Source organism: Mytilus trossulus, chromosome 13 (genome assembly GCF_036588685.1).
Source record: "Mytilus trossulus isolate FHL-02 chromosome 13, PNRI_Mtr1.1.1.hap1, whole genome shotgun sequence".
Lineage (NCBI taxonomy): Eukaryota > Metazoa > Mollusca > Bivalvia > Mytilida > Mytilidae > Mytilus > Mytilus trossulus.
In genome coordinates, this window is record NC_086385.1 from 41,451,733 (window position 1) to 41,471,799 (window position 20,067).

The window sequence follows — 20,067 nt, forward strand, 5'->3', positions numbered from 1 at the left end:
GCCCCCTCACTTAATTTTCCAGATAAAAAAAGTTTATAGTATAAAAACGTTTTACGGGAAATAATCTTCAAAATGTTGATGGTTTACATGTAACTGCTCAAGAAGAAGCAGAGACATATAATATTATATGTCTCTTGAAGAAGTTATGATTAACCTTGAATATCAATGTTGTTAAATTATTATATCAAACGCGGACGTCAAAGAAAACCATAATCATTGACACTGTTGTATGGTCCATTTGTATTCCATTGATAGAGGTTTTTTTCCCTTTTCTCCCTTTTAAGTTTTATTACTAATTTTCTATATTTAAAAAAGTTTTCAAAAAAATACAATGTTGTCATAATTACCAGGTAACCGTCTGGCGCATGCTTATAATTCAAACCGGATGTAGCATGAATTATATTTGTTTACGGAAGACTGGGACGAATGGAAGTAATTTCGTAGCTTTAATTTTTCGAATCTTATGTGAAAAGCTGCAACACCATCATGTAAAAAGGAACAAAAATTTCGATATGCAGATAGTACTTTAAGAGCTAGTCTCTTTATTTTAAATTGTGTTGTTTATAAGTGTTGAAATACAACAGTAGTTGGTTAAAAAAAATCTGCACACCAACTACCCGTTATGAAAGAGGAAGTTGTTTTAATTTCATTGATATGTTTGTGCTGGTCACAAATACCATTAGTCAAATCTCAAAGTAAGTTTTATTATCAATCATTTTTTTTATTGAACATTCATTTTCCTTAAATTTTCAACCCTTCTAAGTTCTTTCTTACTTTTCTCTATTCTTTTTTTTTTGTCTCCTATTCTTGTCTATCCTATACTTATATTAATTGGGGGTAGTAAAGAGAGGTCTGAACACGAAAACACATAAATGAAATTAATGTACATGCAGACCCTAGGCCTGTGGTCACTTGCGTCCATTAGTGGCATCTGATTTGAAAAAAAAAATATTAATAGTTGTGGGCTATTAATAAAGTAAGCTTGGAACAAGTTAATTTATTCATAATTTAAAACAAATTCTGACTTACTTTGAATTTGTCCCTGTTTACTTTTTGATCACAAAAAAAACTGTAGAAATACGGGAAAAAATACTTGGAAACATTAAGGCTGAAGCACACACATTGAACCGCTTTCATGTTGATCTGGCCCAACGTTGATCCGGCCCCATATGTAAAGTCAATCTGGACCCAATGAAAAAATGTTTTTATAAGGAATATCCAAAAGGTACATTGTAGTATCAAAGACATATATACACATACATGTATGTGTATACATGTCTCTGGTAGTATTTATTTTAATTCATAGAGGTTTATATAAATTTCATAATAATGTAAAAAGCTGTACCGTAAAAAAAAGATTGACTTTGACAAATATCTACATTAATATATTGGATGAGTTAAAAACAACTATCAGACTATGTTGATTACGTTTTCATGATAAGTTCTCAAGATTATTGGGTATAATTTAAAAAAAGAAACATATATAAAAGAATTTGTACAATCAACAGCCGTCAACATTTATCAGCATTGTGATCCTAACAAGTGTCATCCTGTGTAATAACAAATAGTACAAGCTTATCCACAAGTTGCTGCAGGTCCTAATGTCATGTATTTTTTTACTATATACATGTATCATTTTATATGTTCCGCAAATAGTCTCAAAATAACACAAGAACCTATGAGGTATCATCATCATTTGTCATAATCAATATAAATAGGTTTTGCAAATTAATTTTTCTTATTTTTGGATATTCCATAAATAAATCATCAAGTAATATGGTTCTTGAAGTTACATATAGAGGACATTGCAACAAAAAATGGAGTTCATCCTCAGTCACATTCAAATTACAATATTGACAAACATGTAGCTAACATATCTATGATATATATGTCCTTGCCAAAAGTAACAGGTTAGCACCATAGACTTGGACTGTCACTTCAGAATTAAACGGTTTTAACCACTAAAAAAATACAGCGATGCGCTAAAGTGCCATTTTTCAGAATTTTGTCCACTGACACCCTTCTGCCTTCAGATTCAAGCTGGAACAATGACTAATTAATTGAAATCTCCACTCAATCTGAAAATAAAAGTAAGGAAGAGTTGTACACATTTATGATTTATTCGATCTTATCTTTGTTGGCACTTTAAAGAATTTATTATTCATGGCATTAAATTTTTTTTTCTTTCTGTTTTACATGTACATGATGTAGATATTAAAATGAGAATACTCTTTTGAAACTTTTTACATTTTAACATCACATACCTTTTATAATGTTATATAGTTCATATATATCATGTATATTATAAGATATTTGTATTGCTTATCGTTAAAAGACATACACTGGCCTTTAGTTGTTTGCATCTTTATCATTTGATCCTTTTAACTTTTGAGGACAGTTGACAATTTTACCACATTCATATAATAAGGGTCATAAATGTTGAGAGGAATCGATTCATAGGGATACATGTATAGTGAATCTGTAAATGATAACTGTTTACATTCATTATAAGATCAAAGGGAAATAATGAATTTATTGGTATACATGTACATTTTAACTCTTGAAGGGACTCATTCTCTGTAGTCAAAATCATAAATTTAATTATATAATATGATGAACCTGCTAATTCATGTAAAAAATTGGAATTCTCAAAGAAATTTCACCATAACTAAGACTAAGATTACAATATAACACCAATTGTGATAAATATGAACTATTGATTTACATGTTAATGCATCTGTAAATTGTTTCTATATTTTCTACAAGAAAAAACTGAAAACATGCTGAATTCATTAGAAAATTCAAATTATAATAAAAAATTAAAATGGTTGAGAATTATTCAGAATTTCAAATTTTTATTACTTATATAAGGGTCGATGCATTGTACTTTTATAAAAATGTAATGTATAAGGGTCTATCTATCTACATTGTATTATTGAAATTAGATTTCCCATTAATTCTTTAATTTTACACGTCAAGTACAAATTTTGGATTTTAACTTCATGTTTTATTCATTATATTAAAGATGGCCTCCTGTGTCGTCCAAGTAAATAAGTAAATAATCTAAAGTCTGACGTACTTGTCCTGAAAATTACAACATTAGAAGGTCTTCCTAATTTGTTCATAAATAACACTCACAAAGGAAGCATATTTCATTTAAATCACTTAAACAAATACATTTTGTTTGGATAAATATTCGCTAGAGATTTTATGTAAATAATTTGGCAAGAGTTATATACCTATGTTTAAAAAAAGAAATTACTGTATCAGTTAAAAAAGTTGGTTGTGAAATAACATTCATACAAGTTAAAACTTATTTATAATTAGTGTAATTACGATTTTATAATTGGTGGACTTTAGAATTTCACCTTGGCTTTTTATATCATCTTGATCAAGATTTAAGTAAGACCCGTGTATATTGTACATCTACCCTGTAACTATCCTATATATATATATATAGTATAATACCATAGCCTAATCTTTGTCATACATGTACATGTACATAGCCCTAAATAGAGAGGTGCATCTCCTTAATGCCCTTTTTATGCACCACTTTGTCCTTATTTTACGTCTCTTTGTATTTATTTTGGAAAAGCTTTTTATTAATACTAAAAAATACCAATAAAACACCAAAAATATTTAATATAATTACAAATGTATTTGATTTCTGCAATTCTTCTTCTGTAAACATGATATTTTTTTTCAGACAAAAAACTTTGCTACTATGTTGTTTCTTTCATTGTACATTACAATTGTGCATTGCTCTCAAATCATAGCTAAAACATGAACACTCTTTATTATATATATATATATATCTAACATTGTTGGGTTGATGTTTAGACGAGTTGTATATACATGTATATATATATAAGTGTCTAAGAATGTAACTTTAACAAACTAATGAGTGTTATAAAATTAGGTGTTATATTTTATATATTATTCACGCAATATTTCGCTAAACAAATTAGCTTCATCGGGCGTGTGCATCTATTTAGGTGAAATCGGATGCATGACAAAAAATATCTTTGTAGCTTGAGCTACACAAAAGTTTAACATATTGATTAATGATCTGTATAAAACAAATTTTTGCCGTTTATTGTACATAAACATTTTTTCAAAAATTAAAACAAATAGTTGTTTTAATTAAATAGAAGTAAAATTTATGAGTTATTCCTTTGGTTTCGGGTAGAACTGTTTTTCATCCCTCTCATTAAGTCCATCAGGTTCAAGAGTACGTAGCTGATGCATCCAGAACCTTTCTCTCTTTTTTCTCATTTCTGAGTCCCAATTTTGGTTTACCTCAATTATTTGAAAGGTGATATTTTCAAAAGTATGTCCTGTTCTTAAGAGGTGTCTCGTAATTGGACAGTTTCTTCCTTTAGTATAGAACGACCGATGATTGTTTAGTCTGATGTTGAATGTGCTTTCTGTTTCACCAACATACTGCAGCTTGTAAGTTCCACAAGTAAGAATATAAATACTATTTCCGTTTTGCAATTAGATGTAACATAGATGTTGTATCGCTGCTTTGTTACTGTGCTGCTGAAAGAGTGGTCAGTGTTGGCGGCTTTACAGCACTTACAGTTCCTTCTACCGCATTGTTTGTAACACCCAAATTTTGAAGTTTCTTGTTTCTTTACTTTTGATGTCACAAGTATGTCTTTGAGATTTTTGGGTCTGCGATAGGCAATAAGAGGAGGTGATGGGAAAATTTCTTTTAAGGAAGAGTCATTTTCGATTAGACTCCAGTGCTTTCGGATAGAAGATGAAATATTTGTCAAATCGGGATGGAAAGTTACAACAAACGGAATTCTATCTGCACGGGTCGCCTTATTTTTGTATTCCATGAGGCTAGCTCGATCTTTTTCTTTAGCTTTATCAAAAGCGTCTGTGATGTTTTTGGTTTTATATCCTCTTGAATTTAGTTGTCCCAAACGATAGTTAAGTTTGGATTCAGAGGAGCAAATTCGCTTTAGTCTGATGGCTTGGCTGTAAGGTATACTCCTGGAGCAGTGTTTCGGGTGACAACTTTTTGGAGAAAGGAACTGGTGTTTGTCAGTTTTCCTTGTGTGGAGGTCAGTTGTCATGACCCCGTTTTTTACAAATGTGGTGGTGTCGAGAAAAGCAATTTTCTCGCTTGAAAATTCAGATGTAAATTTAATTGAGTGATGGAACTGATTACAATGATCTAAGAAATTTTCAAATGTTCTGCAGTATCGTTCCATTTCATGTCAATATCATCAATAAAACGGAGCCATGACAAAGGTTTGTATGGCACACTCAAAAGGATGCGTTCTTCGAGATCCCCCATAAAATGTTGGCAAAAGAAGGTGCCATTTTTGTTCCCATACTAGTTCCGTCAATCTGTAAAAAGTGCTTGTCGTTGAAAATAAAGTTGTTATTTTCAAGAACTAGCTTGAGCAATTGAACTAGACAGTCAGTTTGGGGATGTTTATCCTTTCGAGTATTCCATACTTTTTCACACGCGGCTATTCCTTCATCTTTTGGAATATTTGTGTATAAAGAACACACATCCATTGAAACCAAAATTGTGTTGTTGGGTAAAGGACTTAAGGAATTCATTTTCTTCAAATAGTCAGTCGTATCTTGAATATGAGATGGTAGTTGTTGAACATGTGGTCTGAGATGGTAATCAACAAATTCTGAAATTTTTTCGGTGGGATGGCCATTCGCTGATACTATAGGTCTCCCTGGAATTCCTTCTTTGTGAAGTTTTGGAAGTAAGTAAAATCGATCGGCTGTGCACGTTTCGTCTGGGTGTAGATAATCGTACATATCGTCATCAATTTGTTTATCTTTATTCATTTCTGAGAGGGCGTCATTAATTTTTTTGCTGATTTCTTTTGTTGGATCACATGTTAGTTCTTTATAAAATTTAGCGTTTGAGAGTTGACGATTTCCTTCTTCGATGTAGTCTGCCTTGTTCATCACTACAACGGCACTTCCTTTGTCAGCTTGTTTGATAACAATTTCGTCACGGTCTTTTAAGTTAATCATGGCTTGACTTTCTGACTTTGAAATATTTCTGACTTGTTTACCACTGATTGAAGATCTGACCTCAGCTTTGACTGATGTAATGAATGATTCCAAATTGTCGTTTTTGCTTTTAGGGGGATTCCATGTACTTTTCTTTTTAAATTTTGGGATGCATATGTCTCCTTCATCACTCTCATAATCAGATTCATTCATTCCGGCTTCTTTTAAACTTTTTATATATATACGAGTCTAAATTGAAAACTACGTTCAAACCTACGATTGCGTTGGATAAAAACTGCAATTTTTATACGTGTGCATGTAAACAAATTTTGTTGTAGAAGGTCTAAAAATAGCACAAACCACATTTTCCAAAAGACCAAAAAAGTGAAAAAGTATATTTAAACAAAGCACATTTGACTAACAGGTCGAACAACTGATGTTCTTTAACTGTGCTGACTGCCATTGGTGATTGTCAAATAAAATTGATCACAAGATATAACAAAATGGATCTTAATATAAATTTAATACTAAACCGAAAAAAATTACTTGTAGCCACGATGTTATGCCACAAACGTAAGGTGTCAATATTTATGTAGTATATCCTTGATTGTTCTCTGAAATGGAAAGAAGTAATTATATATGCTGCATTAATTCACACATGTGTTTAACATACTCAAAGCAAAGGAATGGTAGTTTAATTCTCTGTTCTTCATATATAATAATTATCTCCTTCAGTATTTAATTTTGTAGCAAAAGCTCAACCTTCACTTATTTAATGTTATTTAAGATGGTCGATGTGCACAGATTTGAGAGTTTTGTATAGAACATAATAAACATTACATATATTCTGCTAGTATTAGTATAAGATGAAAAGAAAACAAGGGCAATAACTCTCTTTACTGAACTTTTAACTGAATTTCTCAAAAATGTTGAATAATTATTATTTTTCTAGCTGGCATTTGATATTGAATTGATTACATTATAAAAGATGGCCATACATGTACATGTACATTAATAAATGCCAGTCTGATGTACAGTAATGTAAATAAGAACTCAATCCTTTGCAGATCATTGAAAAATGTTATCATTTGCCTATAGCATGTATTGGATATTACATGCAAGAAACAGAATTAACCTATACTATAAAACGTTTCTCCAATCACAACTGTCGATTAGCAAGCCTCACTTCGAAAGTTTGAATATTCAACTGCCTTAAGTGATGAAATATTGTTTTTAGTGTGTCCCTCCAATCAATGCAAAAAAATTATAAACATGAAAAGACTTGGCATGATTGTAAATGAAGTAAATGAGAAGAGTCTCTACCAGATTCCAAGTAACCCTTTCCTCCATAATGACGCCTGTCAACGCCACCCCCTTAACTCCACAATGACGCCTTTTGACGCCTGCTCACTTGAAACGTCTCACCTACGAAAAAACTTCATCAGACTTAATAAAAGTTGTATCTAATAGAAAAAGGATATTCATGAGAATCTATGACTGGAATTTCCTTGATAAAATATTTGTTTTGGTAATGCATTAATAATTTAAACCTGTTGAATTTTTTTTTATTGAAAAATTCTATGCAAATCAAGTTTAAAAAAAAAGTATCCATGGAGGAAAGGGTTAAGTTATTATCAGCTATAGGTCACTGTACAGCCTTAAAGCAGAAGGAAAACCCATACCACATTTACAAAAATGTGTTTGGTGACAAAGGATTAACAAATCACCTAAAAAAATCATTTTATGTCCAAAAAATTCTATTGACTGAATGAATAAGACAGTAGACATATTTAAAAAAGTATCTTAGTAGTGAGTTAGTCTAACCAACATTTTTACTATGTATTTCAGCATGTAACTGTGCAACAGATTGTATCACTAGCTGTGCTGCCGGAACTTTCTGGGATAATGCAGCATGTGCCGCATGTCCCCAAGGTTACTAGTAAGTACACTAAAGACAAAGAGTTCTGGGCCGCATTCAATATCGTAGCTGCTACGTAGTGTTATGTACATTTTGACTATTGAAAGGGTAGCTATAGACTAGCTGCTACATAGATATTAATAGCAGCTACGTAGCTGCTACAATATTGAACTCCACCCAGATAAAAAAAACAAGAAACCTATTATGTGGTTTATGATCAGATCAAATGTTTTCGTACGTCATATGTAGCGGTCTTCTGCTCTTCAGTCAGATTGTTGTCTCTTACACATTCCACATTTCCATTCTCAATTTTATTAAAAGCCAGAAAACCCACAAGACCAAGATATGCGATCAGTTTCCAAGGTTTAAAATTATCTTATATATACATGTTGCATGAAGTATTTGTCAAATAAAGAAATAAAATATTAACAAAAAAATACAATTCTGGCCATGGGGCCTCTGAATAGACCACTTTCGAGTTCATCCGTCACTGGCAAAAACTCGTGAATTATGCACGCCTTTATGACGTCATTTACCAGATAGAGGGGGTCATTGTGCAGGATAAACTAGAAATAATGGTTGCTCTGTAGGTACTTACTGACAGTTCCCTAATGACAGCAGTATTGATTGTCCATTTTGAGAATTCAATTTGCCTAATAATTCGTACAATATAGAATTATAGTTTTCCAACCACTAGCTCAACCTTGGAATGGAAGTGACGACGCCCCTAAACCCACAAATGACGTTCACTCAAACCAGAGTTTTTGACGGAAATGCATCGAACTCGAAAGTTGTCTATTCTAGAGAAATCAATTAATTCATTGATATTATATATTGTATTTTTTGGTACACATGTTTTGCTTATTTGCACTCCTGCAGACTTTCTCTCTGTAATATTTTGATTTAAAAGAGGTTTTAAGCTGCATTTGAACCAGTAGGCTGCCAAAAACCTAGCCAGAAAGTTGATTGATAGAATATACTTCTCTATATGGCTAACTAAATTTTTGAAAATTTTACCAAATTGAAACAAAATTTACTAGGTACAGGTTTAGAGCTAGTGTTTTTTGACACAGTCTTTGCATGCAAAGTACTAACAATAAAACAAGAAATTTGATAAATAAACAAAAACTTAAGTTTACCAAGGTCTACTGGATTTACTTCCTTAACATGCTAGATCAATTACTTTCTTTTACATAATTTATTAGTTAAACCACCCCTTTAATTGGAACGATGCCAAGACATTTTGTCTGTTTAAATAAAACCATGACAGAAAATAAATAATTACTGTAATTTGAAAACCAAATAATGTGTTTTAACAAATTTGTACGGATCAGTAGGAAAGTTGATACTTACATTCCTATAGCTGTTTAATAGAACTGTTTTAAATTGATTTGATTTTCTCAACTCAATGTATATACTGAGTGTATAAATTGAGTTCCTTCATATAAGTTAGAAATTATAGAGTAAAATTATGAGTCCTTGAAAGGTTACAATGTTTAGTCTAGATCTAGTATCAGGGTAGAAGACTAGAACGTTTTAAGTCTACAATTTTTAATAACTGTTTAATAGAACTATTAAAAATTGATTTGATTTTTGGTACTCAATGTATAAATGTGTATGTTGAGTACCTACCTGCATAATAGTTGGAAATTGGTAGTCAAACAAGTGAAACTACGAGCTACTGCTCATTGATGATACCCCCGCCGCAAGTGGATAATATTAATAGTGTAAAAATATGCAAGTCTTTGGTAAACAGAAAGTTGTTGAGTGATGAATCTGAAAACACATCACACGGTATAGCTGACTTATATAAATCCTGAAACCAAATTTCAGAAATCCTTGTATTGTAGTTCCTGAGAAAAATGTGACGAAAATTTTCAACTTGGCTATCATGTGTAAAATCATACAAGTGTTCGGTAAACAGGAAGTTGTCAAGTGATCAATCTGAAAACACATTACACGATAGTAGCTGACTTAGATAAACCCTGAAACCAAATTTCAGAAATCCTTGTATTGTAGTTCCTGAGAAAAAAGTGACGAAAAATATTCATGGGACAGACAGACTGACTGACGGACTGATGGACTTTTTTAAAGCGGGGGTATAATTATGGGTTCTGGAAATTGGTAGTCAAATTATGGGTTCTGGAAATTGGTAGTCAAATTATGGGTTCTGGAAATTGGTAGTCAAATTATGGGTTCTGGAAATGTTACAATTTATAGGGTAGATAAAATTCAGTCTCCAGAATGGAGGAATATAGCCTAGTCTGACATGTCTTTTTTTTAGAAACAAAAAAATACTATTTGAATCTTGTTAGAAACACTTAAAAAGGATTGTCTGTTACAGTTTTAGGTTTTTACAATCAGAATGGATTTCATCCCTTATTAATTCCTCATGATTAAAAATACGACTGAGTAGAATTTATAGTTTCTATATAAACATGATAAATGTTATAATTTAACATACATGTATATAACTCTTGGTACTAAAGACCATTTTTCGGTAATTCGTATATTTTCCCTTTGATTTTACTGCCTAATATTTTCGAGTATCACCATACTGGCTGTATCACTGAAAATATTAGGCAATACTTTGTGTGACGTCATAATTACCGATAAACAGAATGCGATAGGTAGTTTCGTTTTTGATACTGACTATATCTTGTGGAATATCTCAACTGGCTAAAAGGGCTCGTCTAGATATTCCACATGATATAGTCAGTATCAAAACCGAAACTACCTATTATTCTTTATATGACGCAGTTGGATTGGTTGATAATCTCTAAAGAAGAATATAAACATAAGTCAAACTAATACAGGTAGGTCCAAAATATTTTTACTGAGACAACCGAAAAGATCTATATTAATATAACCGTTTGCTGGTTGCCTTGGTCCAATACACAACATATGAAATGTCTAATGTTTAATGCATAAATTATTAAGTGCATTTGTACTATAAAGAATATGATAATGTATCTTAATCTATAAATAGAAATTTCTTAAGTTATACCTATTTTTTAGAAAGTTTATCATTTCAAAGCTAAGTTTTAAATCGTGCTGTTATCACATTGTGAAAATCAAATTTTTTTTGGGTCATTGTCGTAGAGCAATTTAATCTTTTCAGAAAATCAAACCTTAGGTCCTTTTAGAATTAAATTAGAACTCACTGATTAATCAATTCAAAAGTTTGCATATTCGAATTGGCTTTTTAAATTTCCCAATTTTAAATTTCAAGTTTTAAAGTTTTCATTTGAAGTATTTTGAACTGTGAAATGAAGCAGTTAATTATGCTAACCTTTCAGTAAAGTCCCACAGTTTAACTATAGAATTCAATGTATAAAGTTTTTTTAGGAGATTTTATGCAGTAAATAAGATATATCAATTCTCATGCTTGATTGTTCGTATGAAAATGATTTTAAAGTTTTATGACATGTTTTAAAACTAACTTCAGTAAACATTTTTATGTAGAGATAAGAAGATGTGGTATGAGTTCCAATGAAACATTTCTCCATCAAAGTCACAATATGGAAAAGAAAAATCATTCAAAGTACAGCTTTCAACACTGAGCCTTTGCTGACCCTATTTGTTTTTTTAATTTCATCCTTTGCATGGGCATACTGATTATGTTGCACACCACTCATTAAATTAGCAAAAATCATATTAAAAAATAGGTCAAGAATCATGAAAATACAAGTTTGGGTACATGTAAACCTATACAAATATTTGTGTATGGGGATGTTTTCTAAAGCATTTTAATATTAGAATTAGATATTTCTTGATAACATTGCATGCATTCCAAATATAAGACAACTGTATTCACAGGGAATTAGTTTAACTTTTTCAAAATTCATTATATATGTTAATTCAATTCGTTTAAGTGTTTGTACTTGTGATTTAAAAAATTCTTAGGTTATATATTGAAATTTGGTTGTACTTTTAATTTTAACATGTGAACAAGACCTGCTTTTATAACCTGCTATAAACTGAATGTTTAAATCCATTTGGTAAAATGTCAATATTGAAATAAGACATTACAAAAGGTATTAGAATATAAAAGTTGACTTTTTAAATTTAATACTTATATTTAATTTTAAAAATTTATATTTTGTAAGAAAAATAAACATACAAAAATTCCTACAATGCTTTGCCAATTAAATTGGAAAGAATAAATCATAATTTTGAAATTTAAAATTATGGATGCTTAAAATATATTTATTTTACTGAACTGTATGACAAATGTATGCAAAACACTTATTGTGTGAGCACTTATGTTCATGAAGACTCTGATGGTGACTTTAAATGTGGATATTATCAAATGATCAGTCATCTTTCAGAACATATGGTGTACAATGAATAATATATGACCTAATTAAATAAACAAGAATTCTTTACACTGTTTTTTTTTTTTTAAACAGTATAAATAAAAGTTGTTGTTTAGTGTTTTCATTCACTTCATTGATATTAAAATTTCTTTACAAGACCACAACATACATGTATATTAAATAAGGTCCAGTTGAAAATCAATGATTTTGTGGCTTATGAAATGTCTTCCAAAATATTCATGTATATATATGTTTTTTTCATTTTATCTGACATTGTATAGAAAAAAAGACATTAAAACAAAACATAATAAACTGAAGAATTTTTTTTTATTATTGACTTATTGAATACCCTGTATACAATGGACTAATTGTTTTTATGGTATTTTAAATGCATTATAAATAAACCTTTCTTTCTTAAGTATATTTGGTAACTTTAGAGAACTATTAGGGTTATAATATAGATTCCCAATTTAGTTTAAAATTACATCTATTGAGAGATCGGTTTTCCAATTAAAGATGTAATTATCCATATGCATTGAGCTTGTATAACTTGATTTAAGTGAATGGAAAATATGAGAGTTGAAGTGATTTAATTTGTATGGGAAACATTGCATAACATTTATGTATCAATATATGGACATTTTAATTTTAGTGTAAATTGACATAAACAAATTGAGTATAAGACGGATGGAAATGTTTCGGATGAAGAACGACAATAGAAGAACTTTTTTGGAAGAAAAAAATATATTTCTGTTTTTCATCCACCCATGCTAATTTTTCAATAGACATCTGTTGTGACATAAATATTGTAGATGATTTACAATGGAGATTATAAAAACCAGAAGCCATTTTATAAAAAAAAAAAAGGCCATTTGTCTGCATGTCCTTTTTTACTAATTTTCCGAAATTCTTTAAACCTAGACCTTCATTTATGCAACAGTTACATGTGTACAAGTAGTTATAAAAAGTATTACAAAATTGGCATAAATCATCAATAAACAAATGAATGCGAAAGTCAGGATATCTTCTTTAAAAGATTTACTTATATTGTTATTTAATATCACATTTTTTTTAAATTTTAAAAAGGAAAAAAAAAGAGTTATGTAACACTCTCTGTGTTTGCTGATCCTTACACAAGTAAGCAAGTTAAATTGAAATTTCTAAACAAATTTGATTTTACAGTAAACATTAAAGGGTAAATAGGTTTAACTACATCATAAAATCTGCAATTTTTGTATGTAGAACATATTAAAGGTAGATCCCCCGTCACATGATATATAGGAATAGTGAAGAATTTATAACCGTTAATATCCATGGTTAAACAATATAAAACTTTACAATAAATCAAGCTCTGTATGTACTCTGTTTCTGACAAGATTATACGTTAAGTCTTTTACAAACAAAGTTTTATGTCACATTGGGAATGAGGAAAAGTAAAACTATACATACATTTTGTACATATAGGTTCTGATATCATTTATCCCATGCATTGACAAATTTGGAGTATTGTTATTTTTATATCTGACAAAAAATAAATATCTTTATCCTTAGATTATGCCTCAAGTATGTTACAAATAAAGTTTTTTTCAAAATAACACTAAAGGCTCATTTTGTATAAAATATAGATTTTCTCGTACAAATGCAGATATAAAGTTCTAATAGTGTTTATAGTGCAGTAAGAAAGGCACATGATGGAAAGGGGCACCCAGTGTTTTCCCTAGAAATGTTTTGAAGGATGGTGGGATTGGCTGAATGGATGGTGTGCATGAATTTTGAAGGATGGGGACTTGTATTGAGTAATAAAGAATTTCAAGATTGTAGGATGAGGGCCTAAATTAATGCATGGGGGTACCACCATGCATACACCCTCTAGGGAAAGCACTGGCACCATTGACAGTAAACATTTAATGAATGGCTCAGCTATCTATTTTGAATTTATTGAACCATAAAACTAATTTTTGACTCTTCGCATTGAATAATCCGCTTCGCAGATTATGTAAAATGTGAAGAGTCAAAAATTAGTATGGTTTTCAATAAAATCAAAATAAATTATTTCCATTCATTATAAATAAATTAAGATAAAAGATAAGGCTCAAAGAACTTTTTCTATTAACAATAACAGCGTACACACATGTTGGCGTATGAATACACAACGTCAGAGTGGGCGTGTCGCCATAAAAATTGAAAATAAAACTAATAATTTTAACCAATCAGAAGGCAGAAAATACATCAAATTTATTTATTCTTATATGCAAAAAAAAAAAGTGATATATATTGAACATATAATTGAATGGAGTACTGAGAACTTACAAATACAATTAAGGAATGACTGCAATATTTTTTTCTGTCTATTCGAAATAACATAAAGAATGTGGTGCACACTGAATAACGCTTGTAACTGGTTATTTCACAGTGTGCACCACATTTTTTATGTTATTTCGAATAGACTGACAAAATATTACAGTTATTTCTTATAATTTAATTCTAAATTGCATTTTAAACCGGCTTAAATCATGAAAAAACATTGATGACGTCATGGTCACATGACAAAATTGTGTCTATGATATGATAAACAAAACGACTTCAGAAGACATGTTACATCCAAAATCAGATTATTGTTATATGTATCAATGTACATTGTTCCTATCTGTACTGTATGATTTGTCAAGACTGTCAGTTTATTTGTCTCAGTTTTGCTTTTAGGTATTTGTGGTTTGCCACAGTACATCTACTGTAAACTGAGAACACTATTATTGATAAAATTTATGCCAAATTAGGGTATGTAATGAATATATGAACCAGAAAGTGTAATTGCACTAGCTTGGCATGATGTTCTAATGATATGATGGACTGATATTCTTGTTTTCAGCTGTCTTGGCAAATTCTGTGTCAAGAACATGTCTGCAGTGTTACTGCCAATTCATCATTATTCGTTGGATTCCAATTTTCATTGATTTCATGAGTTCAGGTCACACAACCATTAAAATAGATGTTGAACGTATAAGAAATTTTATATATAGACTTTTATGCAGACTATGGCAAAACCAGGAAAACTAGATATCCATAAACAGACTAGATTTGACTAAATCCTCAAAAATTAGTACCCATGCATATGAAAGTAAGTGAATCACCAATATTCTTAAAAAATGCCAAAACAATGTATGAAGAGTCAGTGATCAGAATAATTTCATTTTTTTTTTATTTCTACAGCTGTCCAGGAGGAGCCAGTGCAAAGACAATCTGCATAGCTGGAACATACAATACTGATCCTAGCAAATCAGCTTCAACAGACTGTTTAGTAAGTACATGTATAAAAAAGATATGGTATAATTGCCAATGAGACAACTTCCACAAGAGAACAAATGACACAGAAATTAATTACATACAGTGACCTACAGTTCTTAAAAAATTCTTAAGGGTTCCGTGGAACCCAGTGTCTCGCCTACTTATGCTGTTAATCGCAGGCTCAACAAAAGAGGAATAAAATCAATAAAAATATTCCTCTTGATACTATCTTATGATTCTAAGAAGCTCCTGTCCAAGTTTGGTAAAAATAAAGTATGTTTTAAAAACTTTAACTGCATACTGTCTGTAATGTAAACTGGAAGATTTATAACCATTTATAAGTAAAATACAGATACACAGGTACAAAATTTTAACAAAATTTTCTTATAGATCATAAACAAGCTTCTGTCCAAGTTTGGTACAGGTCCAAAATAGTATAAGAAAGTTATTAGAATTTTAAAAAATTTAACCACAGAGTGAATGCGTTGTTTCCTGGCAGAAAAACTAAGTCCATTTAAAAGTAAAATGCACAAAAAAAATGGATTTATTTGTTAACAGAATTTACTTCTGGATACTGTGTTATGATCATAAACAGGCTATTGTCTAAGTTTGGTACAAACCAAGGATAGTTTAAGAAAGTTATTAAAATTTCAAAAACTTTAACCACAGAGTGAATGTTATGTTTCCTGGCAGAAAAAAACTAAGTCCATTTTTAAGTAAAATATGAAAAAAATGGAATTTTATTTTTCCAAAATTTCCTTCTGGATACTATCTTATGATCATAAACAAGCTTCTGTATAAGTTTGGTACAAATACAGTATAGTTTAAGAAAGTTATTAAAATTTCAAAAACTTTAACCACAGAGTGAATGTTATGTTTCCTGGCAGAAAAACTAAGTCCATTTATAAGTAAAATACGGAAAAAATGGAATTTTATTTTTACCAAATTTACTTCTGCATACTATCTTATGAACATAAACAAGCTTTTGTCCAAGTTTGGTAGAAATCCAGTTTAGTTTAAGAAAGTTATTAAAATTTCAAAAACTTTAACCACAGAGTGAATATTTGTTGACACCGCCGACGACGCCGACGCCGACGGAATGTAGGATCGCTATGTCTCGCTTTTTCGACTAAAGTCGAAGGCTCGACAAAAATGAGCCAAATCCATACCACTTAGCCAGCTTTAAAAGGTCATTTGGCTTTTTAACTTTTTTGGATTCAAGCGTCACTGATGAGTCTTTTGTAGACGAAACACCTGTCTGGCGTATATACAAAATTGAGTCCTGGTATCTATGATGAGTTTATCTCATAATGTGAAATGTAAAACATTTCAAGCAAACAAACTAATGGCCTTATTTATGTACAAATAATAAACAAAAAAACAAATCGGTAACACATCAACAAACGACAACTATTGGAATACAGGCTCCTGACTGTGTATTGACTGTTGATAAAACCATGTTATAAGTTATATGGTTCGCTACTGACCCCCTACGGATCCATAGAGGGTTAGTAAAATCCATAGGGGGTGAGGCCGTATAACGAATTTATCGCACGCTATACTTTTTCTGCTGCGTTTTGTTGTAAAATAAACAACGAAACACAACAACATTTATAGATGACGTCACCATTACCGCATTACGAACCCCCTATGAAACTTACTAACCCCCCTACGGTCTCATAGGGGGTCACCACGTGACAGGGTTAAACCAATCACAACGTGATAATTTACCCGCGGTGCGATAAAGAACTTTATCATGTTTATTGGAGTTTATTCTCAGGTTTCATGTATACTTTTGGTACATACAATCATTGAGATAATGTTTTTTTAGGTATTATTCTTTTCTTAAAATATTATCATTCTAGATCGCTACTTTATTAAGGTAGATTAATTTATTTTTGTTCATTGAGGAAAAGTCATATATTCTTTTCTTTTTCAACCCATAGGATTGTGCAGCTGGAGAATACAGTGATCCAGGAGCAACAGCATGCATCTCTTGTCCGAAAGGTAAATACTGTCCATCAGCAGGTACAGGAACCCCCACTTCCTGTGCTGCTGGGACCTATTCTCTAGGAGGAGACGACAGCTGTACACCATGTCCAATAGGAAGTTACTGTCCAGCAACAGATGATGGACCCAGAGCTTGTGCCACAGGACAACACACAGCCAGCTCAAGTAAGTTAGAAAATACTGTTAGGCCAAAAAATATATATCTCAGTTTCCAGTCTCTTACCTACCCTAAAATTTCATATCTACCTTAACACGTTTTATGAAAATATTTGGTACATTGTTTACGTCTGTGTGTGTTACATTTTAATGTTGTGTCGTTGTTCTTCTCTTATATTTAATGTGTTTCCCTCGGTTTTAGTTTGTTACCCCGAATTTGTTTTTTGTCCATGGATTTATGAGTTTTGAACAGCGATATACTACTGTTGCCTTTATGTATATCAACCTGAAGACCACAGTAGGGTAGTATTTTATCTGCCTACACATCCCAGTGTATTCTTCAAGGGACAGGAAACAATCATTTTTTAAACTTTTTTGTGGCCTTGCTGATTTCTGTGACAAGGAGTCTGAGGAAAGTTGACCTTGTCATTGTGACTTTGAACTAAGATTTGAAAAAGGATGGCATGATTAGAGTCTATGATCTATAATATAAGTTTTGCTATGGGAAAATCGTCCTTTATATGGTTAACTAAATTAGAAAAATGAACTAGAAAATGAATTAAGTGGAAAAAGGTTGATTACCGGTATCCAAATTTGAAAAATGGCATTTTTGGTGGGTTCAAGAAACAGGAATTTTAGTTGAATGTGAAATCAGAAATGTGGGAAAAAAAACAGAAATTTACATTTGTTGAAATATCGTTTAATGTATTTAAAATATGCTTTCCTTACAAATAGACAATTTTTCAAGTTTGAATTTAAATGAACTTCTTTTTATAATAGATCAGCAGTCATGTTCCCAGTGTCCAGATGGTCACTATTGTCCAAATCAAGGAGCAGCAGTCGCCTGTCCTGCAGGTTTCTATAGCAACGCTGGTGATGGAGCATGCTCAGCCTGTGCCCCTGGATCATATACAGGCTCAACAGGTAAATAGTTATAACACTAGGTTTCACATATATTTAAAAAAAAAAAAAAGGATGCAGCTTAATCATATGGATTGGAAAACAACTAATAAAAATAACTTTTGTAAATTTTTGTTTTATTCTAATAGGCTTTGGAAAGTTTATTTTTTATGTCTTTCTTTAATTCTTCACACATTGCATTGTGGTTTTTCCCTACCCAACATTTTTTTGTTTGAAAGGGCATTAAAATGTTTATATACCATCAATATGTCATTATTTAATGGTTGCAAGTCTAAACTCCTTAATTTTTTGTCAAATAATCTTCAAATTTTAATGATGAATTCAACATCCTGGATAAGTTTGATAACTGATAAGAAATGAATTGCAAGAGTATTCTTAAATATAAAAGGGGGCTGGTAAAATATTGTTTTTTGCTTACTAAAGGTTATTTGAACTTTTTTCAGGATCTACTACTTGTGACACATGCCCAGAAGGAAAAAAATGTGAGAATGCCACATCAACACCAACAGATTGTGATCCTGGCTATGTGGCTGCAGCGGGATCATCCACATGTACACTTTGTGCTAACGGTATGTATAAAAGGCCAATTACTGTGAAATCATTATTATTCATCAGATACCAATTCTCATTGATTTCGTTTGTACAGAGGAGCAATAAATTTAATTTTCAACAAATAACTTTTACTATAGGCTTGTATGCAGACTTCTTCAAAACCATGAAATTAAATATCCACAAACATGTTAGATGACCTTAATCCATGAAAATTGGTACTCACAAAAATAAATGAATCCACAGTATCTTTTATAGTAATAATACCAATTATAAAAAAGAAGATGTGGTATGATTGCCAATGAGACAACTATCCACAAAAGACCAAAATGACACTGACATTAACAACTATAGGTAACCGTACAGCCTTCAACAATGAACAAAGCCCATACCGCATACCAATTAACTTGTCCTAGGGATCTGTTGATAGATCATTTATTTTTTTACTTGTAGAGAAAATCCACACCACTCAAGTAGGGTGCAATTGTAAATTATCTTAAAGAAAGATCAAAGAAAATTTAAAGAAAATGACTTATTTTAGAAAGAACAACAAATCTGCAAAATCAAAAAAAAGTAATTGAATTTAATGAGGCACTGTCATGTAATTTCCTCTTATTTTAAATTAAACATTTTGGAAAGGCATATTTTTCCTTTGTTTAATTTCCGTAACATAATTTTTTTCCTTATAGATGAAGTAGCTAGTACAACACAGAATATATGTGAACAATGTCCGGCTGGAAAACAATGTACAAATCCAATGTGAGTATATACACCATTTGACCCTAAGATGACCTTGATGAAGGAACATATTCAACAGAAATATGGTTTAACAATTGGAAAATTTTTCTAATTAATTTAGTTTTTGATCAATATCCTATGCTATTTTTCTTATGAAGGACACATTTCTCAGTT

At 31.0% G+C, this 20,067-nt stretch overlaps 1 protein-coding gene across 1 annotated transcript in view; it reads left to right on the forward strand.

Moving 5' to 3' along the window:
• The first annotated feature begins 419 nt into the window (after positions 1-419).
• LOC134694950 (uncharacterized) overlaps positions 420-20,067 on the forward strand; it is a 142,502-nt gene continuing 122,854 nt past the window's right edge. Inside the window, exons 1-7 of the mRNA XM_063556066.1 lie at positions 420-695; positions 7,846-7,936; positions 15,445-15,532; positions 17,466-17,694; positions 18,466-18,609; positions 19,050-19,175; positions 19,845-19,914. Of these exons, the coding sequence (XP_063412136.1) occupies positions 623-695; positions 7,846-7,936; positions 15,445-15,532; positions 17,466-17,694; positions 18,466-18,609; positions 19,050-19,175; positions 19,845-19,914 (821 nt within the window). The 5' untranslated portion in view covers positions 420-622. The remainder of the gene's footprint in view (positions 696-7,845; positions 7,937-15,444; positions 15,533-17,465; positions 17,695-18,465; positions 18,610-19,049; positions 19,176-19,844; positions 19,915-20,067) is intronic.